The following is a 24,920-nucleotide window of genomic DNA, read 5'->3' on the forward strand; positions in this document are numbered from 1 at the left end:
TATATATGTGCTGTTGACCGGTCTGTCATCACAGAATGTGGTGTTACAGGAAATAGTGTTGGTGATTCAGTAGGGGGCACTATTTAATCTGAGTCAGTACTGAGCTGGCACTAGGGCACTGTGCTGTTGAAGGGGCCATCGGTCAAGAGAGACATAAAATGTTGGAACAAATGGCTTTCAGCATCCATGGCATTTTTAGAAGTATATAGGTGTTCTTGCCACACATCAGTGTAGGCAATTACATACTTATTATGTAATTCTTTCCCCTGCAGTTTCAGTTTGTACAGGATTGTTCTTCATTTCCTGTTGAGCACTTTTGCTTGGAACATGGCAAGCATTCATCTAGAGGTGGCGTCATTTCAGAGATTGGTGAAGTGATTCATATTATAGCAGAGTTACGCTGAGCTTTCCGTCAAGAATATGTCTACACTGCAGCTGTGGGTGCGATATGCAGCTTGAGTAGATGCACCCATGCTCGCTGTACCCTAGCTAGCTCATTAAAAATAGCAGAGGATGCTCCGGCCTGGGCTTCAGCACCTGCTGCACAAGCCCACCTGTTGACGACATCCTCACTGCTCTTTTTAGCAAGCTACCTAAAGTACAGCTAGCATGGGTGCATCTACTGGAGCTGCCATTCACACCCACCACTGCAGTGTAGATGTACTATAAAGCTCCTGTTTTCGCATGCTCACAACCTCCTGAAAGTTTTTCCCTTTGTGGCTGGAGCTTTCTTAGCTTGGTCCCAGAAAAGAATTTTGAGAAGGCTTGAACTTGATTTTGGCCTTTAAGGCATTTTATATTATTGGAATATGGGAAAAATGCACTTTTCCCACCATTTAAAATATTCTTTTGTACACTAATAACTCAAAAATGGATGAGCCAAGACCCCCTCTAAACGTTGTGTGTAAATAGTCCCTACTGGTGAGCTGGTCTTTTACTAGATTTGGAGGGGAATAGTTCACCCTGAAGAGTTGTAAATTGCTTCTGAGCATAGTGAGTGGTTGTATTCTAACAAAAGCCCTGTCCCCTTTCGTGACATCCCAATATACAGCTTCATAGCATTTTTTGACAGGCCCAAAGGAACTGTTACATTGAAACACACACAGTCCTCGAAACTGTTCTTGCTGGCCTTTGCTTTTTCAGATGTGCCTTGCAGGAAAAAGTCTCCAGTCCAACAGTACAGCAGCAAAGGTGAACCTCACTGGTTTTACCTGCGTGAGATGTGAACTTTGCTTCCGAGTGCCCAAGTCATATTAATACTTAGCGTAGATCTTCAAGTGCTTTATACAGGTGAGTAAATGTAATTATCCCTGTTTTACAGATATTGCAACTGTGACACAAAGAGTGGAACAGTGATTTTCTGAAGCTCGCACATCAAGTCAGTGGCAGAACCAGAAAAAGTACCCAGGTCTCCTGATTCCCAACCCTGTGCGCTGAACACTGCCACTCATCTCACTGATGTGTAAATGTTCAAAAGTTATTTGGGATCATACTTAGGCAGTTTTAACAGAAGTTCTGATGCAAGCATGTCTACAGCAGATGTGCTACCACCGTGCTTGCTATAATCCAGTACGTTCGGACTAAACGAGTTTGTTAGCGTGAAGAATGTCATCTTCTTACTTGACTGATCTGTGGACTGTGTATGTTCAGAGCCTTTTCTGCTCACTTTGCTGTCTGAACTGTTTGTTTCTCTTTACTGCTGTGAGCCCTGCTGAGCCAGCACAGGTCTTGAAATGGTTCTTAGTTTTCTTTGGCTTGTGTATCATTTAACAGAATTGCATAATCTTTGTTACAGGTTGTTTTCAGGGCTAGCAATTAGAAATTTATTTTTACTTGTAAATTTAGCAGATTTGATTTGATTTGGATTCCGTAAAAGAGAAAAACTGGAGCCCCGGGCTGCTATTTTACAAACACTTGTCAGAGCAGAGGCCAACTTTGCATTGCCTGACTTAGCTGCCTATAAGTGTGTAACCTGGTTGTAGACTGTGTCTAGTTTGTCCAATAAATTAGAGCTTTTGTATTCATTTGGATAAAAGGATCTGTGTAAAGGTCACCATCATGGACATTAGTTCCAGTAAATACATAAAAAGAGTTTATTTCATTTTTTTTTAAATGACAGTTTTCCAGAATGATGCCAAGAAAAAGAAAGCGGTTAACTCCATTAAATGCTGTCCAAAGTAAACCAGGCTTCTCTCCAGCTGACACCTCTGGGAGCCTGACAGTTCTCCTTGATGGGAATTCCTCTCCAGTAAGCAGCAAATACTTCAGTGAAGAGAAGAGGACATCTTCCCGGCTAGGGACAGACTTTTTCAACCAACCCTGCATCAACCTGGCTAAATCATTTCTAGGACAGGTAATTGATACAAGGACTCACGCTCGTGTCCGTGCCAATAGGTTTACTTTATGGTACAGCACACACCAACAACATAAGTTGTTGGACCATAACTGCATCCTTTTACTGGGTTTTAATTCCAAGGCTCTCTGCTGTTACAGGAAATATGGGCTCACTCCTGCTCTTGGTGAAATCACTGGGACTTTTGGGAACAGGGTTGGGCCCATTTTGGTTGTATGAGCAGAACCAGTCTCTTATCAGATCTCTTTTCTATTGCATTTTGCATTAAGCTTATCTTGAAGCTTTATTTTTTTTTAATCCGGTTTACTCACTGAAATGGGATTGGTGACTGATCCAGGGCCATTATTCTTGTAACAGGTATTCCTATATGTTGGCTTTGTATTTTCTTTGGCTGGGTGGCCTAGTGGATAGGGCACTGAACTGTGACTCAGGAAACCTGAGTTCTATTCCCAGCTCAGGCGTGCTGGGTGATCCTGGGCCAGTTATTTCCCTTCCTCTGTCTCAGTTTCTGTATATGTGAAATGGGGATAATGCTTCTGACCTCCTTTGTAAAGCGCTGTGAGATCTATGGATGAATAGCAGTTTATAAGGGCTATGGATTATTATAATGCTATAATATGTCAGAATAGTTACTTCTCTCTGAAAACCCAAACTACCATTCTAGACTTTGTGCCTTCTTTCGTGCTGCCTTGTATCCTTGGAACAGCCTCGCACTTAACATACACCAAGCTCTCTCCTCTTAAGAGGCAGATATTGCCTCTTTCTTTGCAGATGTGAAGGGTCTTAACTCTGCCTGAATCAGCATGGATCGATCCTACAGAAAAGGCAAGGTGCATGATTTCACCCTTCCTTGTGCACTACTTAACTGTGTTCCATCAAGGATCCCTTTGCACTAGAATACAATGTGTTTTGTGGGGCAGGCTGTGGGTGTCACAGGGGTGGGGCTGTTGGATCTTTGACTGTGCACATCCATCTGACATTCTCTACCTACCCATAGGCGGGGAGCCACAGGAGCCCTGAGGCTGTGATAGCAGCTGCATAATATCTTCACGGCCTTCCCCCTGAGGGACCAGATATCCCCATTACATAGTTCAGTTAGATGAGTTGTGTACTTTAGCCCAGAATTAGCCCTTAAATCTTTCAAACTCCACCCACACACTGCTGAGGCACTCCAAAGGTCTCAAACTTGTGTGTTCCAGCTCTGTATTGTCCTGTGTTGTGCCTGTTATCGCTCTTGGAATTTTTTTTTTTTTAAGTTGTCATGGAAAAGTTTCTGTCAGTCTTAGATTTGGTAAAAGTTTTGGATTTTGTCTTACAAAACCTAAATTTTGGGCCATACTTGGCCTGACAGTAACTCTTTAAAATGCATTTGGTCATATTAGTATGCACCGTCAATAGGACACAGAAACCTGAATAGAATAGAATACATCATAGGATATTTTGCATATGTACTAGTGAATGAGGATAGGTAAGGGCATTTGCTTATTTTTCCACTAGGAGAAACCCTTGTCTTTATTCTACTTCAGTGAATTGTTTTTGCTGTAATGGAGGACAAAATACAGATGTAGTTTGCTAATCATCAGTGGAAGAGGTGTCCTGAGTGGCTTTCTTTGTGCACATTTGGGGTAGCTGAGAAATCAAGGAAATAGCTATGTGAATCTTAAAACCACAATTTGATCTTCAGCATTTCTTCTGTTTAAAAGAAAGAGTTATCCATGTGTGTCTGATGCTTTTGGAGCATAAAAGCTGACTGTCATTAGTCACAGATCATGACTTCAGACTGGCCAAAAAATTAGTATGCTTCTGAAGCCTCTCTGTGCATATTCCATGATTGAAAATGGTAAACTCAATAATTTCTCTGATACTGTTGATAACTCGGGAGTTGTTAAAAACAGATTCTAAAATGCAACAGTTGTAGTGTTTGATGCAGACCTCTGGCAAATCCATTACTAGATCAGGCCAACAATTGCTTTAGCAATCCAGTGCAAGCATCTGGCAGGAATTAAGCTCTCTGCTTCATGAGGGTCATTCCAAAACCACTTATTTTTAAATATGGGAGTGCAGAATGTAGTATAATTAAACAGAGAGTTTGTGCCCAAAAGAGGCTACGTTGAAGTATTTCATAAACACATTAAATAAAACAAGATGTCTGGAAACAACATTAGGTCAAACCACAAAAAACAATGTGTATGGATTTTGCTTATGTTTTGTTTCTCTCTCTCTCTCGTTTTAAAATTCTTTTCACCATTCTCTATTTCTCCACCTACACTGAATTATTTACCTAAGTGCCAGCAGCAGGGAGCCTGTTTCAATAGCGAAGTTTTGTCAAGCTGTTGCCCAGAGTCTCTCCGCTGCATGTTATGTAGTGTGGAAACTACAAAAGTATTATTAATACCCTGTTTATGACTATGTGCCCAGCTGGGGACCAGAACTTGGTACTAGTCTTGGTAAGACTGTGTCCAATGATGAAGTTATTTCATCATATTTGTTGTCATATTTTCCTCTGAATTAAATAATACACATTTAATGATGTGCTAAAGTTGTGATTTAGAGTCAGTGTCAGTGAGTTAACAGGTGGCACTCTTTGCTTCAGCCAATACACATGTTGGATGGAACAAAAAACAAGTGTGCAGGCTGGAAAAAATGACCTTATTTTATGCCTATGTAACAACATAAATTTGTACTGCATGATACAGTCACATTGAAAAAAATGGAACTTATGTTAGGAACTTATGATAGGTAAGTGTCTGGATCCTTGGACTGAGGTGTGGCACCGGATGGGAGCTGGAAAAGCTCACATTAGTTTGCAGTGCATTCTATGGGAGATGATGGAGAAGCACCCATTATGCTGTGTGATAATCCCTGATTCTTTACATTTCTGTACTTCTCATGCTTTTTCCAGTGACCAAGGCTGTGTCTACACTACAGGGACTATTCTGGCATAGTTATGTTGGTGTAGCTGTGCCAGCAGAGCCTTGTAGTGTAAGTGCAGCCTACATCAATGGAAGAGGTTTTTCATTTGTTGTAGGAACACTGGCTCCCCAAACAAAGTTAGCTTCTGTCGACATAGCTGTGCCTACACTCAGGGTTAGGTCGGCATAGCTGCATGGGTCAGGGGGTTGAGTTTTCTTCACACTCCTGACTAATATAGCTATGTTGACCCAACTAAAGGGTTCCTTACTGTGGGACTCACTAACACACACTTTTGACCTCTCTTTCAGATTTTAGTTCATAAACTTCCTGATGGCAGAGAACTCCGGGGAAGGATTGTGGAAACGGAGGCATATCTGGGTGGGGAAGATGCAGCTTCCCATTCAAAGGGAGGGAAGCAAACTGCAAGAAATGCAGCAATGTTCATGAAACCGGGAACCCTGTATGTGTACCAGATCTATGGGATTTATTTCTGCATGAATGTTTCCAGCCAGGGTAAGTGGGGACTCAAGAGTTATAATGATTACGGAATGAGGTGCTTCCATAGTGCAGATATTCATACTTGCCATGTCCTCAGTCATTTATGAGTTTCATACAGACTCTTAGTCTGTAAAGACAGTTGCTACCACCACCTTTGCCTCCCCTCGTGACTTAGGCCTGGCCTACACTGGGGGCCGGGGGGGAGGAGTGGGGTTTCGATTTAAGTTACGCAACTTCAGCTACGTGAATAACATAGCTGAAGTCCACGTACTTAGATCTACTCATCGCGGTGTCTTCACTGCAGTGAGTCGACTGCTGCTGCTCCCCTGTCGACTTCGCCTGTGTCTCTCCCAACGGTGGAGTACAGGAGTCGAGGGGAGAGCGCTCGGGTGTCAATTTATCGCATCTAGACTAGACGAGGCTAGACGCAATAAATCGACCCCTGCTGGATTGATCACTGCCCAGCGATCTGGCAGGTAGTGTAGACATACCCTTGGTGCTTCTGCTCATGGACCCGTAGCTAAAAACAACCCCGGAAGACTTGGCCACTTTAAATTTAATGTTGCCATTGACAACTAGTGAGTATTACACACATATTGCAGGCAGGGCCTGTCTCTTACCACGTGTATGTAATGGATTTAGCAGAATGGGGACCCGATCTCAGATGAGGCCTCTAGGCAGTACTGGAATACATATAATATTTGAGTCTCTAAGGTATAATCTGTATTTGACAAACTTTTCTTAGGATGAATTTAGAAAATTCTCGGTGTTGTTATCCTGAGATGCTGCCTCATGTGTGCAACCTCTGTGCTAGACAACACTGATGGTGGTTCATGATAAATTTGTTTACAGTCTTTCGAGGACACAATGTAGCTGGATCTATAGATTATGTATTAATTATATTGATTGATTAAGAACTCTCATTTATCACTTTGAGGGTTGACAGGTTCGTGTCCCAATATCAGGCTCAGTATTATTAAAATTACTATATATTTGGGAACCCCGATGTGCACTGTTGCAACACTCACACTATAGGAACCCTTCTATATTTACAATAATTTATTAATACATTTAGCACAGTCACAAACACACTAACTCTGTAAGGTAGATAGAGATAATACAGAATGTACATCTCTACATTCAGCTCAGGATATACTCCATATACTCACATTATCTCTTGCAGAACAACCTGAAATGTTAGCCATCACCTTCCTCATCATCACCAATGGCCATTATTCTGGCCCTTCCCAAGGGCTACATCTCTCTCTCCTCCCGCATACAGGCTGGGATACAGCTTTTATAATATGTTACACTAACGCCACTATGTCTAATGCGTTGGGGTTTCTCCCCTCTTCCTTATTTGTGTTTCCTCACCTACCAAAGTTGGCGTGTCATTCTCCTATAGGTTAGCATATTCATGATCTCAACTTATTGTCATGTAGGTCAACTCGTTGCCATGACACTATTGTGGTCAGACATTTGTGGACGTTTTATCCCAAAGCTGGTGTTAGCTCATGTTCCTGTGGTTGGCTGATGTCATTATGGACAAAATTCCCCCTCACACTATTATTTCCAGTTCCCCAAAACTTAGGGGTGATCATTAGGTCACTGATCTGTGCCAAAGTTCCTAGGCCTCAAGTCTTATGCTAACTGCTGAAGCCAGTGTCTTACAGGATACATGCCTTATATTTTACTTCCTTATGTGTCTTATATTTACTGTTGAATATAGGCAGCATATAATGAAGGCAAGGCAGTGAATATAATAAAGGCAAGCTAGCTTTATGGGCTATAACAAGTCCTCATATCTGGTGGAATGATGGGAAAATTTGGTGTCTCCTGCCCAAATCATGAGGGGTTGCTGCTGTTGGAAAAGGACTGTGAAATATCAGAGTCTGTGCCTTGATATACCTTAAAAGAAAATTCCCTTATTTTTGAAGAACTTCAAACTTGTTTCATTGTTGTTTTTAAAGATAGTTAAACTCTCGGTCTTCTGAACAATTTATGCACACAAAGAAAAATTAATAAGTCATCTGAGAGCTGCTCGTTTGGGAAGAATCACTACAGATTGACTGAAGTAAACTTCTTGCACTGTGGTGATAATATTAGGAAGCCCTCATCAGGGGAGCTGGGACTGCAGTTGGTGTGAAGGACTTCAAGTTATACTGAAACTTATCTGAAAATATCCTTCCAAGCCTGCCAATATGTTATTCATTGAAGTGCAGAATGACTTTCCTTCAGTCCTACTTTGTCTCACTTCCTGTGCAGTTCGGAATAAAGTTATGGGTTACTAAAGACATCCTAATATTGCAATAGGTTATTCTTAGAGGAATTATTTAATTTATTTTATTTTGGAATTTTCAGATGATATTTTTTAATGGTTTTGCATTTGTGCCAAGGAGGTTTTTTTTTTAAAAAATCACTTGGCATTTTCCTAAGTAGGAAGCAAATGTTCGTAGTACAAGTGACCATGAATCTTCAGATGTCAGTCTTTGGAGCTCAGCCAGCCAGCCAGCCAGTGTCAGCTTAAAACCATAGGGAAGAACTAGTATATCTCCCATGGCTGTTCCAGGAGGAATCTTGTGTTCCTGAATGGAGGAGTCTGGATTGTATTGGACTAGCACATGTGAATTTCATTAAGATGTCTCTGACGAGTCTGTCCAGATAATAAAAGGCAGAGTGCTTCCTCAGCTGGGATGGGATTTATACAGCTTGAAATATTGGGAATAATAATCTTCTGTTAAAAAAAAAAAACAACCACCATCTTTTGTGCTTAAATTGAGTCCCTTGATATGATAGAAATTGGCTCTATCAGCAGCTTTTCCTCAGATACCTGTGTTCAGGCTTATTAGAAGGGTTGATGTCTGTGTGCGGTCTGTTCATATATTCACTGGGTTGTTTTTGTTTTAAGATAAAAATTTGTCCTCATCAGTAGCCCTACAGGGGATTTGCAAGAACAAATTTGCCCCTCGTGGGCTGCTCTTCCATTGTACGTCTGAGTCTTGTATTGGAGCTGAGAGCGTCAGGTGGGTTGGTGAAGCATTTATACAGATACATGTCAGAACATGTAAAGAACAGCTAGGCAGAGTCTGTTGATACAGATTGCCTTGCTCCTGTAGTAGCTTCCAAAGACCTGTCTACATTGAGGAAATCCGTCCCCTTGGAACTGCGCTGATGTCATTGTGCTGCGGCAGACATCCAGCATTGGTGCAGAAGTAGCTGTGATTCTTTCTTGGGGTGCCCAGGGCTGTGAGTCACTGTTACCCCCCCTTGCCTCTGTGAGAGAGAGACAGAGAGAGAGACTTGTTTGTGCTAAACTCGGTGTCAGCTCCCTGACATCCCCAGTCTATTAGTCACCCAAATAAATTCCTCAGGGCTCTGCCAGCCCCTGCTTTGTCTTGAAAGTTAACACTGGATGTACCCCAGTCCCTGAGCTCCTCTGAGTGTCCCCCTGTAGTGTTCAGCCCCTGTCACCGGTCGCTCTCAGTAATTACCAGATTTCCTATTCCCAAAGGAACGGTATATATACACACACAGCTTCATTGGTACAGCTCAGGATCAGGGTCTGTAAGACACCATAGCACAGAGATGTATTTATAGTGAAACAATTGTAAGTTTATTGTCAAAGATAAAGATTTAAGAGATACTGAGAAAGGATAATGGAAACAGAAGTGGTTACATGTAAAGCAAAAGGTATAACATGGTCCTTAGAGCCTACATTTACCTTTAACAGGCTGAAATCCTTGTCTAAAGCAGCGTCTCGTCTAAAGCAGTGTCTCACCTAAAGCTTCTGCCTAATGTCACCAATCTACATGGCTAGGATCCAGCATTCATGAATGCAAAAGGCGCTGTTCTTTTTGCTCCCTTGCTGATGGACAACCAAAATATCTGTCTTGTCCCCCAATTATAGACCAGTAAAGGTTGGAAACACCCTCCATTTGTTCTTCAGTGTGCTGACCCTCAGGAGGACTTCTCAGCCTCATGCTGACTTGGAATGCAAATGTAGCTCCTGTGTGTTTGGCTTACAGTGCTTAATTTACATCAGAGACAGGGACAGGTGAATGGCTATAGTTTGTCCGGCAGAAAACCTGTTTGTCAAATTTGCTTTTTTAAATAGTTTAAAACATATTTTAGTAGGTACATATAACTGCTTACACACCATCTGTATGTACAGCTTTCATCAGGTATGGCCAGTGTGTCTCCAGCTTTCATTTGATACCTTACAATTCATAATTTATAGATAAATACCATGAAAGCAATGTGTTCGCAGTAGTGAGTTTGTCAGCCCTGATAGGAATTGCTGACAGAGTAGTGAATCCTTTGCCAGTTGGCACCACTAGGCTTCTGTATTGCAGCAGCTCAATCCAGTAATTTACCAAAGGAGCAGGACTTGCATAATACCCGCTTCTTCGAGTGCTGGTCCTTACATGTGTATTCCACAAGTGGATACACACGTGCACCCTGCGCCTGAGATTTCTAGCAAGTCGTGTCCATTGGTCCGTGCCTGTTTAGTTGTTCTTGTTATGCTCTCAACCAAGGGTGTAAGTGTTGGTGGGACTTGTACCTCTTCCGTTCCTTCTTACTGTTGCATGGCCCGAGTCGGAATCCTCTATGTCCACAGATTTCTCCAGGCTTCTTCTGCTTCAAACCTGTAAATATATAGTATAGTTAGGGTATGTCTACACTAAAAACACAACAGCAGCACAGCTGCAGCATAGACCCTTACTACAGTGACAGGAGGGGTTCTTCCATCTCTGTAGTAAATTAACCGCTCTGAGATGCCATAGCCAGGTTGATGGAAGATTTCTTCCGTCAACCTAGAGGAGTCTGTATCGGAGCTTAGGTCAGCTTAATTACATTACAGTGTGCGAAATTTTTCACAGCCCTCAGTGATGTAGTTAAGAGGACCAAATTTTGGGCTTGTCTACATTACCCTCTGGATCGACGGGCAGTGATTGATCCAGTGGGGGTCGATTTTATTGCATCTAGTCTAGATGCGATAAATCGACTGCTGAGCGCTCTCCCATCGACTCCGGTACTCCATGGAGTCGACGGGGGAGCATCAGCCGTCGACTTACCCCAGTGAAGACACCACGGTAAGTAGGTCTAGGTACATTGACTTCAGCTACATTATTCACGATCAGCCTTCCCCCCTCCCCCCGGGTGTAGACCAGGCCTCAGTAGCGTAGACCAACCCTTAGTTTCTCCCTGCCCTCATGGAGTCTCTCCCTATGGACAAAGATGTCCAGAGTCTAAGGTTTAAGAACTGCATCTCCTGTGCCCATTCCTTTTCTGTGAGCAATGAGCACCAACACTGCCTCTGTTGTCTGGGAGAAGTGCATATCTCAGCTAAGGGCAGTATTTGCTGTTCATTTCCCCCTGGAACCTGTGAGGCACAAGAGCTGTAGCTAAGAAAACATCCTATGGAGAAGGCTATGAGACCTCAGTCTGATCCAGACCAGGGAGATTCCCCCATACATCAGCCTCAACTGACGAGCAGCATGCCTCCGAGCACAAGCTTGGGAGCAGAAGCCAGAGCTGCTAAGCCTGAGAAGTCATCATCCAGGACTTCTCATGAGAGTAAGGGATGCTTCTGTAAGCATAAGGACAGATCTCCTTCCAGGTCTGCGCCCAAGTCGGGTGAGTCCTCACATGTGGGCAAGGATCGAAGGAGAAGAGATGTGGTGGAACCAATTTCAGCTCTGATCCTTAAGCCTAAGGATCGGCATATACTTACACCATCTAAGAGCTTCCCAATAGACTTTGATGGTACCGACCCATCACTGTAAAGACCTGCCATCCACAATGATTGTGGATGCACAAGATTGATCGGTCACGACTACTTGCACATCATGGACTCTGGGACAAACTGAAACTTGCACCTCACCAGAGAATATCTTAACCCTACCTTATCCTTAGTCTTCTCTTCTTTCGGGTCTGACCAGAGACATTGTGAATAGTTATGCTGGTAGGAGAGTGAACCGAGAACACTCATGGCTGATCTGTCTTACACTATTTTTCATTAGGAGGTTTCCCTTCACCTGCAATTCATCCCAAAAAATAATTTCCGAGTTACACATAAATCAATCTATCAATTTACCGGTATTCTTCCCAAAACTTCCTGTTTCTAGTGAGGACAGGAGACTTCACTCTCTGGATGTCAGTGAGCTCTGGTGTTCTACCTGCAAAGGACAAAATGGATAGAAAATCACCAGGATTAATTGGAGCTATAGCAGAGTGGTTATGAGGACAGGTATTATCTGCTCGGCAACTATCTAAGTAGATCTCCAGCTGCATCATTCTGTGTTACCAATTAGTGCGTATTCCTCCCCTGGCTGGGGTGAGAGCCCATTCCACTAGAGCACGAGCCACTTTGGCAGCACCTCTCTGAGAGGTACCTATTGTGAACACGGGTTCCGACTTTCTTCTGTCTGGATGGGTGCTCCACCCCCACTCCATTCCCTCCCCCCAAGGACCACCCTGCTCTGCCCTTGCTCCGCCTCTTCCTGCCCCCGTGCCACCCGCTTCCCCCAGCACCTCCCCACCGCTGCTGAACAGTTGATGGCCGGGTGGCTGGTGGGTGCTGAGCACCCACTATTTTTTTCCATGGGGGCTCCAGGGCTTGGGCTCCGGGCTGTAGACCAGCTACCTGAAGCTCCATCCCTACATTCAGGAAACATTTGTTTTAGTTCAAGCCTTCTCTGCAGATGCAGCTGTTGGGACTGCAGTATGACAAGAATCTATAACAACTGTATCCTCACCACCCGCTCCTGTTTAAATACTGCTTATCTATCACCCACATGTGGAATACACATAGGGACCAGCGCTCAAAGAAGAAATGGAGGTTGCTGACCTTTAATTGGAGGTTCTTTTGAGATGTGTGGTCCCTATCTGTATTCCACTACTCACCTTCCATCCCCTCAGCTTTGAATTCTTCTGATTTGCGGTAAGAGAGGAACTGGAGAGTCTGCACTGCCCTTATGCCCTCAGTTCTGCGCTCAAGGAGAACAGCTGCACAGGCGTGGACCAATGGACACTACTTGCTAGAAATCTCTGGATCTCAGCCACATGATGCATGTGGGTATTCACATGTGAAATACAGATAGAGACCACACATCTCAATCAGTGTTCCCTCTAATTTTTTCCATCCCTGTGTGGAATAAATTTTGTTATATGCACTGAGGGATGTGTGCCACCAGTAAAAACAAAAAACCTAGATATAATATATATATATTTTTAAAGTTACCATAGGGATAATTACTCCAGCCAGGACAGGTTAGGGATTTTAGAACTCACTACTCAAAGAATTAAATTTAAGTGTAAGAGAAATAAAAATTATGAAATGCATTGACGAGTCAAAACACTAAAATAACTCACCTTGAAAGAATAGAATTACAGAGAATATATGGCAAAGAGTCCTGTGGCACCTTATAGACTGACAGATGTATTGGCGCTGAAGCTTTTGTGGGTGAATACCCACTTCGTCAGATGCATGAGAATGTGCGTTGCAGGAAATACCAAGAAGTAACAACAACAATAATACAAGTATGTGTTGGGAGGTGAGTGTGAAAGAGACTGTGCGTGCATGTGTGTGACACACAGAGACATTGTGTGTGCTGACTGCTGGGGAAAGCCGTACGCTGTCTCTTTAAGACACTCACTGAAAGCTCTCCTGCTCTGTCCTAAGCCCTGTTATCTCCCCTCCCCCACTCTGCAGAGGTGGGGTACATGGGGAAGGGGAGAGAGAGAGACTGTGTGAGCTGGCTGCTGGGGAAATCTCAGAAACACTGCACTGGGTCTTTAAGACAGGCACTCAGTCACTCACCGTTCAGACCTCAGTAGTTCTAAGTCCTCCTGAGCCCTGCTCTGTGGAGATGGGGTACAGGGGCCGGGGGAGGGGGACACCCTGCCATCAGCACCCCCTCCCTCCCTGATCCCCCACAGCCAGTAGGAGGGTCTTGGGAGCAGCTGCAGGACAGAGCAATGTTGGGGGTGGGGGGGCACCTGAACACAGGCTGCCGGCTGTGCTAGCTCAGCTAATCAGCTGGGCTGATTAAATCTCTCCTGCGCAGCCGCCCACGCGTGCATCTTACAGGGAACACAGCTCTCAGTGAATCTCCAGTTACAGGTCTGTAACCTCCATTTTCTGTCAGCACGTGCATCCATGTCATTAGAGGCTTGCACCAGTGTTGCTACATCAGTGTGCTAAACTGGTGCAGCAGGAAGCCAGTGTCTCAAACATTCTGGCCTTTCAGCCAGCCAGCCATAAGATGGGGGAAGTCCCCTTTTATAGGGAGAATTGCCTGCTCAGACACAGGGGAGATGTATTGGGTTTCCTGGTTTCAGAGGAACAGCCGTGTTAGTCTGTATTCGCAAAAAGAAAAGGAGTACTTGTGGCACCTTAGAGACTAACCAATTTATTTGAGCATGAGCTTTCGTGAGCCACAGCTCACTTCATCAGATGTGTACCGTGGAAACTGCAGCAGACTTTATATACACACAGAGAATATGAAACAATACCTCCTCCCACCCCACTGTCCTGCTGGTAATAGCTTATCTAAAGTGATCAGCAGGTGGGCCATTTCCTGCACAAATCCAGGTTTTCTCACCCTCCACCCCCCCACACAAATTCACTCTCCTGCTGGTGCTAGCCCATCCAAAGTGACAACTCTTTACATAATCAAGTCGGGCTATTTCCTGCATAGATCCAGGTTTTCTCACTTCCCCCCCAGCACCAGCAGGAGAGTGAATTTGTGTGGGGGGGTGGAGGGTGAGAAAACCTGGATTTGTGCTGGAAATGGCCCACCTGCTGATCACTTTAGATAAGCTATTACCAGCAGGACAGTGGGGTGGGAGGAGGTATTGTTTCATATTCTCTGTGTGTATATAAAGTCTGCTGCAGTTTCCACGGTACACATCTGATGAAGTGAGCTGTGGCTCACGAAAGCTCATGCTCAAATAAATTGGTTAGTCTCTAAGGTGCCACAAGTACTCCTTTTCTTTTTGGGTTTCCTGGGTACGTGACAGGACTTGGTACTGCTTTTCCTGTGACCTTCACTGTGGCTATGATATAAAGAAAAAGCCGTGAGAAAATAATCCGTCACAGAGCAGTAGATGAAGTATGGTCTTTCTACACTGCCAACTCTACCACATGGGAGAATCGTGCTACAACTTGATAATGCTTCAGTCATTGGTGTCCTAGATCGGTCTTGCCTGGGAAGATGGGACCAAACTGTGTTTTGACATGATCCCCTCATGTGATACATCGGGCAGTGCAGGCGGGCTCTAAATCAGCCATGCTGAAAGCCAAATCCACATGACTTCACAATTTGGCACTCCAGGTGATGAGTCCCACTAAAGGAGGGTTTCATGAGATGAACCCATTACAGAGCACATTTTCAGGGAGTTGAGTCCTTTTTTTCTGCAAAGGCAAGCAGGGATCATAGAAACTGATATCTGAACACACAGAACCAAGGTAACCAAACTGTGGGGTGCGCCCCTAGGGAGCCACAGAGGAACCTTTGGGGTGGGGGGCAGCAGGGCCTGGGCCAGCCCTCATGGGAGGCAGGGAGAGAGCCCCACCCAGCCCCTCCCTGCCCCCAGCTCTGCTTTGGTCCCGCCCACAGCTGTGTCCCCAGCTCCCAGTCCTGCACCTGACCCCATGCCCAGCCTCAGCATGGCTCTGCATCCGCTGCTGGCCCAGGTGCTGCTCTGCTCCCAGCCCCGCCCCCAGCCTCGGCCACTGACTGCGACTACATTCCCTGTCCCTCTCCCAGCCCTAGCCCCACCTTCAGCTGCAGCTCCAACCTCGGCCCCCTTACCTCTGTCCACAACCCCTCCCCCACTTCCCCAGAGCTGCAGCCCCACTCCTGGCCCCAGGAGGGGTGGGGAGCACGGACAGGGGTGAGGGGAGCGTGGCCCCTCAAAATTTGGGGACCACTGGTATAGAATAACTAGGGGACTGTAGCAATAGAGCATGACTTTGGATGCTACTAGTAATTCCCATAACAGCAATGGTTGCTGTTGCGGGAATTATACATTTTGTTATTCTTTGAATTACAGCAGCAGCCAAAGGCTTCAATCAAGAGCAGGACCCCATTGTGCTGGGCGCTGTACCAACACACAGATTCTCCCTGCTCCAAAGACAAAGAAGACAGATAAAGTGTGGAAGGGGAAACAGGTGCAGAGAGGGGAAGGAACTTGCCCAGGGTTGCGCATCAAGTTAGTGGCTGAGTTTGGAATAGAACAGTGAGCAGTGTCCCCTGCTTTATGCAGTCTTTTTGGAGGAAAAGCTGATCAGTCCAACTCCCCATCTTGTCCTTGTGTGTAACCTCTGGAGGTGCTGTTTCTATGTGACTATCCTATCTATCACATCATCTGGTATCACATCATCTGAGAAAACCTGGATCTATGCAGGAAATAGCCCGACTTGATTATGTAAAGAGTTGTCACTTTGGATGGGCTAGCACCAGCAGGAGAGTGAATTTGTGTGGGGGGGTGGAGGGTGAGAAAACCTGGATTTGTGCTGGAAATGGCCCACCTGTTGATCACTTTAGATAAGCTATTACCAGCAGGACAGTGGGGTGGGAGGAGGTATTGTTTCATATTCTCTGTGTGTATATAAAGTCTGCTGCAGTTTCCACGGTATACATCTGATGAAGTGAGCTGTAGCTCACGAAAGCTCATGCTCAAATAAATTGGTTAGTCTCTAAGGTGCCACAAGTACTCCTTTTCTTTTATCAGCTGGTATGACATCCTCATGCAGGAAGGATACGTGTGCCCTGATTAAAGTCCCTTGGTTGGTCAGTCTTTAGCATCGTAACATTTTCCAGCAAGGGCTTAGGGTCGTTGGGCATGTTGGTTTAGCTAATTTTCACTCTGAAAGATTGCCTTGAGGTCTACACTTGCCCAGCAGAGCTCAAGGTTTTCCCATCCCTAAACAATTCAGAGTCCTAAGCTCTTAACATTGACACGGTAGACAACCTTTGAATTGACAGTTTCAGGAATGTGTATGCAGACAGCGAGTCACACTTCTGCCTCTGTGCTAACATACATAAAAAATATAGTATCTGGAGACAGAACAAGAGCTGAGATAACAAAACAAATGTAACTCAGATCACTCAGGACTTTCATGATCAACTTTAGAGGAAAGCAGCATTGGTAAGAGAGTCCTAAAAATGTCAGTAACCTTAAATCCACTCAGCTGTTTCAACATCATGTCTTTGTTACTGTTAAAGCTGAAGCACATTTGGGAGCCAAGCAGCTGCTAAGATGCATGACTAGAAAAGCAGGCAGTAGGTCAGTGGAAAACCAGAAGAAACAATACACACAGTTCTTTGGTGAGCTATGTTCAGCTTTTTCATTGTTACATTCGGCGTTTGCCTTATGTTCCCAGAGAGGGTTGACAACCCAATCTAGAAAACATAATCTGTGGAATAATTACAGTGTTTGTTTAAAGTATTAAATGAAACAATACCAACTCAGCAAATTACATAATGTGTGATTCATGGGATCTAAAGTAAAACACATTTTATCTTTAGCAAAACCAGCTGTGAAACATCACATCAGACATGGTCATTTAACTGGCTACTTCAGTACTATTCAGAGTGAAATCTCACCTCTGATGTACAACAGCCTCAGGGGGCTATTTCCCTTCCACCTGTCCACAGCTGCCTTATTTCTAAAACATCATTTCTCCTGTTATGTTTGTACCTAATCAAAATTATGCACTTTACTTAGAAAGGAAGCAGTAAAGCAGTGGTTCTTAACTGGGGTGCATGCACCTCTTGGGGGTGTGAGATGCCCTTTCTGGGGGTGCAAGACATGCCAGATTTTTTTAGAAGATAAATAATTGAAAACACAAATTAAGCACAGGCATGTAAGTACAACTACTTTGTTTAATCAAACCTAGGTATTTATTAACTTTATACATTTTTTTAATGATTACTGTAAAATACAAACAAAAATATATATATGGTTTAAAGAACTGATCTATCTCAGTGATTTTTGATAAGGGATGCGAGAACATATTTTGATTTTTGATAAGGGGTACGAGAACATATTTTGAGAACCAAAGGGGTGCAGGCTGCAATAAAGGTTAAGAGTCACTGCATTAAAGGATTAGAAAACATGGTTTATAGTTTTCAGAGTAACAGCCATGTTACTCTGTATTCGCAAAAAGAAAAGGAGGACTTGTGGCACCTTAGAGACTAACCAATTTATTTGAGCATAAGCTTTTGTGAGCTACAGCTCACTTCATCGGATGCATACTGTGGAAAGTGTAGAAGATCTTTTTATACACACAAAGCATGAAAAAATACCTCCTCCCACCCCACTCTCCTGCTGGTAATAGCTTATCTAAAGTGATCACTCCCTTTACAATGTGTATGATAATCAAGGTGGGCCATTTCCAGCACAAATCCAGGGTTTAACAAGAACGTCGGGGGTGGGGGGGGCTAGGAAAAAACAAGGGGAAATAGGTTACCTTGCATAATGACTTAGCCACTCCCAGTCTCTATTCAAGCCTAAGTTAATTGTATCCAATTTGCAAATGAATTCCAATTCAACAGTCTCTCGCTGGAGTCTGGTTTTGAAGTTTTTTTGTTGTAATATCGCAACTTTCATGTCTGTAATCGTGTGACCAGAGAGATTGAAGTGTTCTCCGACTGGTTTATGAATGTTATAATTCTTGACATCTGATTTGTGTCCATTTATTCTTTTACGTAGAGACTGTCCAGTTTGACCAATGTACATGGCAGAGGGGCATTGCTGGCCCATGATGGCATATATCACATTGGTGGATGTGCAGGTGAACGAGCGTCTGATAGTGTGGCTGATGTTGTTAGACCCTATGATGGTGTCCCCTGAATAGATATGTGGGCACAGTTGGCAACAGGCTTTGTTGCAAGGATAGGTTCCTGGGTTAGTGGTTCTGTTGTGTGGTATGTGGTTGCTGGTGAGTATTTGCTTCAGGTTGGGGGGCTGTCTGTAGGCAAGGACTGGCCTGTCTCCCAAGATTTGTGAGTGTTGGGTCATCCTTCAGGATAGGTTGTAGATCCTTAATAATGCGTTGGAGGGGTTTTAGTTGGGGGCTGAAGGTGACGGCTAGTGGCGTTCTGTTATTTTCTTTGTTAGGCCTGTCCTGTAGTAGGTGACTTCTGGGAACTCTTCTGGCTCTATCAATCTGTTTCTTCACTTCCGCAGGTGGGTATTGTAGTTGTAAGAATGCTTGATAGAGATCTTGTAGGTGTTTGTCTGAGGGGTTGGAGCAAATGCGGTTGTATCGTAGAGCTTGGCTGTAGACAATGGATCGTGTGGTGTGGTCAGGGTGAAAGCTGGAGGCATGTAGGTAGGAATAGCGGTCAGTAGGTTTCTGGTATAGGGTGGTGTCTATGTGACCATCGTTTATTAGCACTGTAGTGTCCAGGAAGTGGATCTCTTGTGTGGACTGGACCAGGCTGAGGTTGATAGTGGGATGGAAATTGTTGAAATCATGGTGGAATTCCTCAAGGGCTTCTTTTCCATGGGTCCAGATGATGAAGATGTCATCAAATGGCCCAACTTGATTATCATACACATTGTAAGGAGAGTGATCACTTTAGATAAGCTATTACCAGCAGGAGAGTGGTGTGGGGGGAGGTATTTTTTTCATGCTTTGTGGTATAAAAAGATCTTCTACACTTTCCACAGTACACATCCGATGAAGTGAGCTGTAGCTCACGAAAGCTTATGCTCAAATAAAATGGTTTATAGTGATAGACTCAAGGAGCTCAATCTAGATGTTTAAGGGATGCCTTGATTAGTCTAAGTATCTACATGGGGAGCAAAAATTTAATAATCTGCTCTTCAGTCTGGCAGAGGAGGGTATGACATGATCCAATGACTAGAGGTTGAAACTAGACAAATGCAAACTGGAATTAAGACATAACATTTTTAACAGTGAGCGTTAATAACCGTTGGAACAATTTACCAAGGATGGTGGTGAAGTCTCCCTCAATGACAATTTTTAAATCAAGGTTGGATTTTTTCTAAAATATCTGTTGTAGGAATTATTTTGGGGAAGTTCTGTGGCCTGCATTATACAGGGGGTCAGACTAGATCCGGGGTCTCAAACATGTGGCTTACGGAGTTATTATTTGCTGTGGCCCGCCAAGCTCCCTGCGCCCCCACCCACCCCTGAGTTATTTCCTGTGGCTGCCAAGCTCCCCTCACCCACCCTCTTCCCACCCCCCCCCAGCACACCGCATCCCCGCTCCTCTGCCTACCTCCAGGCGCTTCCCACTTAGCACTTTCCAGGCGGGAGGGGGGAGGAGCGGGGAGCCAGGTGCTCAGGGGAGGACGCGGAGCCAGGGTGGGGATTTGGGGAAGGGGTTGGAATAGGGACAGGGAGGGGCTGGAGTTGGGGTGGGGATTTTGGGGTGAGGAAGGGATGGGAAGAGGTGGGGCAGGGGTGGGGCCAGGAGCAGCAGGGGGGGGTTTCAGTGATGCGGCCCTTGGGCCAATATACTAGTCCTCATGTGGCCCTCGTGGTGATCTGAGTTTGAGATCCCTGAACTAGATGATTTCAATGGTCCCTTCTGGCCTTGGAAGCTATGAAGCATTGCTTTCACCTTATTGCTGAGTGGTAGATGCATGTGTTTTTGGTGGTAATAACTAGATCACAAAATCCTTTTTCCTGTTCAAGGGTTCCTTTGCCAGTAATCTTTCAGGGCTAAATTGTAACTTTACTTCCTCCTTTGAGTAAGCTGCACCACCCCAGGAGCAGAACAGAGCAGAAAATGACTTGTGACTCAGTCCCATTCCCTCCCCTGCTCCTCCCATGCATTGAGTGGGAAGTAAATTACTCCCTTTGTATACCTGGGCGGTTACCTTGGCATTGAGTGAAGGGAGGGGTCACAGCTGAGATTACCAGGTGAGGAGCCCAGCAGTTGGAGTCACAGTCTGAGCAGGTGAGCTTTCTTTCTGTTAGTCCCCTGTGTGGCTGGAAAAGGACTTGAATAATCTTATCCCTAGTAATTTGTTACTGGGACCATCACATAAGTATTTACAGAGTTGGGTTTGGGGGCCATGTGGATCAGATGGGGTGAGAAGTGAAGGGGGATTTCAGGAGATGAGTGCCATATATTATATGGCATTTTCTGTATTATTATATCATGCTCATTTCCAGACTTTCTCCCCTTGTCTTTTCCTTGAAAGGGCTGCCTGGGTGTGTTTGGGTGTCTAGGCTGTTAGACTGCACTGAAACCCACTTTCCACCTTGGTTCATTTTTGACCAAGTTTTTTGTTTATGAATTATCCCTTATGTGAACACGCCCTTGCATTAACCAAGATCTCTAGAGACTTTGGGCATCTTATTAAATTTAGCACCAAATAATAACCACAAACAGCTTCTCAGAAAGCATTTCCTTCTTACTGGAGACAAATGAAGGCATAAAAAGAAAATTTGAGAATGTTAGATTAGGGTATTTTTCCTTTACTCTAATCCCTTTCTTCACCAGAGACCATAATGAAAGGGGAATATGACATCACAAATTGACGTAGAGTCGTCATCGTTGTTGTCTTCTTCCTCTTTTCCCAGCTAGCTGGAGTCGGGCGCTGGATCAGTCTTTGCTAGCTGCTGCTTACCAGCCCTTAACATACTTAATGCAGAAACCTGACGTAGGCCCTGGCCTTCAATCACAATATTCGTCTGTCTTGGTTCCACATGAGTCATCCACGTGACTTCAGTCTTTTCTTTACCCATTTTGAAACCATAGTTTGTTAGTTTCTTGGTCCAGGTATCAGTTCCTCACTATCAGCCAGTAGCACAGTATCATCTGCATATATCAACTCCTTACCATCTTCCATTTGGATTTGCTTACTTATAAAGTCCATCACAATTATGAATAGTAAAGGACTAAGTGCTGATTCCTCATGGAACCAAACTTTCACCTCAAAACTCTCTGTTACACTGAAAGGTGTCATGGAATCCTCACGTGAGCCCATTGCTGTCTAGACAGGGTCCTCCAGCACCCCATAGAATTGTAGCAAAGACATCTGCATTCTCCTAGGAACTTTGACTGCTTTCTCCAAATCAAAGAAAGCTCAACCATGCTTGACTCTTCCCTCCGGCTTCTTTTCAATCCACCGTCTAGAGATGAGCATACCATCTGTCATCCACTTCCTTTTCTAAAACCAAACTGCTCCTTTCCTAAAATTGGCTCTGCTGTTCAGTGAGTGCGGCTAATGTTCTCATGCAGTGGGACAGCAGATTGATTCCTTGGCATTCTGAACAGTCATGCATGTCAGCCATTTGTTTGTATATCAGTACTAGCATGGACTTTCTCCATTTTCTTGGGATTTTCTTCTCTTTCCAAAATGCACGCAGGACTTGCGTGGGCCGGTATATATCACAAACACTACAGATAGGGGAGAAGAACCAGTCTTTGCCAAATGCAATGGGAGCAATTGGGGGAAAAGAGGCAAGTTTTCTGCCTGGAGTTTCCAAGATGGAGACTGCTCAAGCCAGTTTTTGCACTTCATGGAGTTGGTATTAGATCTTATGAGTTACAGTAAAAAATTATTAAGCAGGCGGTCTCTCATCGCTGCAAGTACTTGTTCCAAAACAACGTATTACACTGTGCACCTCTTGGGATGTTCTTCTGTGCCACTGGAGGATATCTTGGGTCAATTTCTGAATTAGGAGCGGGATGACCCTGCTGGGATATTCCTCTCTTTCTTGTTCCTCAGCTCTTTCTGTTGAGGATTCTCCCCTTCTGCTAACCTCATGGAGATTTCTAAAAACTTCAAACATATGTAACAAACTGCAGTGGACTAGAATCCTAAGCAAAGACTTAGGGCTTTCCTATGTACATTGTACAGAGAGAACGGCTGTCACAGCTTCTTCAGAGAAAACTCTCAATCATCTCAGTGGTTACTGCTAATGAGGATGCTGTGTATCCATCTGAAGTGAAACAACAATAAACCAAAGCTGTTTGGGCTGTGTCTGTCTGGGAATTTGCCAAAGTTGAAATCTCTGACTTTATCAAGGCTCTATGAGGTGAAGGATGAGGGAGCTGAAAAATAGAACAAACTTTTCAGTGCAGCATATTTTCATTTTAGGAAAAGACTCCCCCAAAATATTATCAGACTCCTTTTTCTCTTAATTCAGGGAGTGCCCAGGACAGAGGGCTTGATGAAATGAAACAAAGAGATGATTATTATAAAAACAATAACTTATTGTTCATTCAGGTCCTTCCTTCCGAAGACATTGATGTACTTTACGAAGATAGAAGAACTCCAGCTCCTAGCTCCCTGTCAGGTGGGGAATTCTCATCATTGCCAATTGATGATGAGGAATACTGAGGTGTAGGGAGGTCAGTTTGAAACGAGTCAAAAGTACTTTCAGCCCCCCTAACCCGTAGCATCAAACTTTTATGATAAAACATTAATGGGTTCAGTAAAGTTCAGCTTTGTGTCAAGGGTCCCAAGGGTGCATTTGAATGAGAGCAGTGGGAGGACTTCTTGGAGCCATTCCACTGACAACAAAAATCTCATTAACTGATCATACAGTGATCTTGTTGAGTCTGACACAGTGTGACTCATAACAACTGGAATGACCTAATCCCTAACTGCAGAGAGTCATGGGAAGTTGAACTGACAGGAAAGTCTGGCAAGGAGCTGGGCAATACGGGAACAAATGCTCATTTTCTCTAAGCTAACTGGAACTACAATATGGAAATCACTTACAAAGAACTTTGCTAAGGTGCAGTTAAGGCTGTTGCTGCATAACAGTGCCTCCTGTTCTCTGTTCTCTTCCTATTCCCATACTCCTGTGTGAAGAAGCCAGGAAACACCCAGTTAAGTTGCTGCTTCGCACACAATCTGAACTCATCCCCCTTAAGGATGTCACTACCTTGCTGTCTCAGCCTCTCAGGCATGGTCTGCCCTTGAATGCTGCACTTATAGAACTATTTCTGGTTGGGGTGATTGATTGATTTAACCAAATAGTTACACTTGTAACCACCGTAGAGTGGACAGTGAGCTGTGTAAAGGTGACTTTTATCCTAGTAAAGTTCTTCCCCTTCCCGTGTGGGAATAGCTGTACTGCAATAAAGCACCTTTGTACTGATGATATGTGCTCATAGTATGAGGGCCATACTGCTTTAACTAGGCCGAAAGCAGTACAACTCTCTCGTATAGACAGGCCCTCACTCTGTTGCTTAAACTTCAGGCAGCTATTCCCAGGAACCCCCCAAATGCATTGTTAGCCTATCTCCTTGTGCCTGTGCTGCTGGAAAGGAGGAGAAGGCAGTCCAGGGTGACCTCTGCCAATAGGCAGCGGTTACTCCAGGTATCGTTGCTGCTATACAGGCCACGATGGAGGTCCCGTTGGACTGGATGAATAGCAGTCCCTATACAGAATTTTTGGCACAGTGAGAATGGGGTGCAGCTTTGTTGGGCAGCGGGCAAGGTGCTGTGGTGATCCTGTGTCACCTGTTCCCTCAAAGCCCCCTCCAGGTAGGGCATATGTTGGGTTGGGGATGGGATGGGCACAGGAGGCCCCATGGGATTGCTGCAGCAAATGTAATTTAAAAGAGCCCCTAAGTTGCTTTAAATTACACTGGGGGTCATTTTGGCTGTCGGGTAGGTCAGGGTCAGGGGCCAAGAGAGGTGACTTAGAGCTTAGATATGTTTCCCCCATGGCTGCTTTCCTTAGCTGCCCCAAGGATGAACTCAGCATGGACAGGACTCTGGTCCTGTAGAACTGGCACTGCGTGCTGACTATTACAATGTAATGTGAACAAGAGTCCTCCACTTTTTTCATTATATTCTGTAAGGCCAAGTCTTGTGCTACAAAGCCAGCAAAATGACCTTGATACATTGGAGAATTAGTATATTTAGAATTAATTAGATGAAGTCCAAGACAAGTGCAAGGTACTACGTTTAGGAAGGAAAAATCTAATGCACAACTAGAAAATAGGGAATAAGTGGTTAGGTGGTAGTACTGCTGAAGAGGATCTTGGGGGACAAATTGAATATGAATCAGCAGTGTGATGCAGTTGCAAAAAAGGCTAATATCAGTGTGAGATAATATTAGCAGGAATGCCATGTGTAAGACAGAGGAGGTAACTGGGGAGGCCTCAGCTGGCGCACTGTGTCCATTTCTGGTACCACACTT

General features: G+C 44.4%; 1 protein-coding gene and 1 long non-coding RNA gene across 7 annotated transcripts in view; one reads left to right on the forward strand and one right to left on the reverse strand.

The window, feature by feature from the left end:
• MPG (N-methylpurine DNA glycosylase) overlaps window positions 1-24,920 on the forward strand; it is a 47,655-nt gene that overhangs the window by 12,019 nt on the left and 10,716 nt on the right. Inside the window, exons 1-3 of one of the 4 annotated variants that reach the window (XM_048865959.1) lie at window positions 1,153-1,290; window positions 2,120-2,353; window positions 5,575-5,779. In XM_048865959.1, the coding sequence (XP_048721916.1) occupies window positions 2,129-2,353; window positions 5,575-5,779 (430 nt within the window). In that variant the 5' untranslated portion in view covers window positions 1,153-1,290; window positions 2,120-2,128. Of the gene's footprint in view, window positions 1-1,152; window positions 1,291-1,524; window positions 1,570-2,119; window positions 2,354-5,574; window positions 5,780-24,920 lie in introns of those variants that run through there. The other 3 variants (XM_048865958.2, XM_048865962.1, XM_048865960.2) reach the window with 3 other exon arrangements.
• Window positions 9,353-13,905, reverse strand: LOC125643418 (uncharacterized). 3 transcript variants are annotated; one of them, XR_007358723.2, is made up of 3 exons: window positions 13,587-13,905; window positions 11,862-11,943; window positions 9,353-10,410 (listed from the first exon to the last, which is right to left on the reverse strand). It is a non-coding gene; the product is annotated as an uncharacterized LOC125643418 (long non-coding RNA). The 3 variants fall into 3 exon arrangements; XR_007358722.2 differs by lacking the exon at window positions 13,587-13,905 and adding an exon at window positions 13,139-13,563; XR_007358724.2 differs by lacking the exon at window positions 13,587-13,905 and adding an exon at window positions 12,671-12,756.

This window comes from Caretta caretta, chromosome 10, assembly GCF_965140235.1.
Source record: "Caretta caretta isolate rCarCar2 chromosome 10, rCarCar1.hap1, whole genome shotgun sequence".
In the NCBI taxonomy this organism is placed as follows: domain Eukaryota; kingdom Metazoa; phylum Chordata; order Testudines; family Cheloniidae; genus Caretta; species Caretta caretta.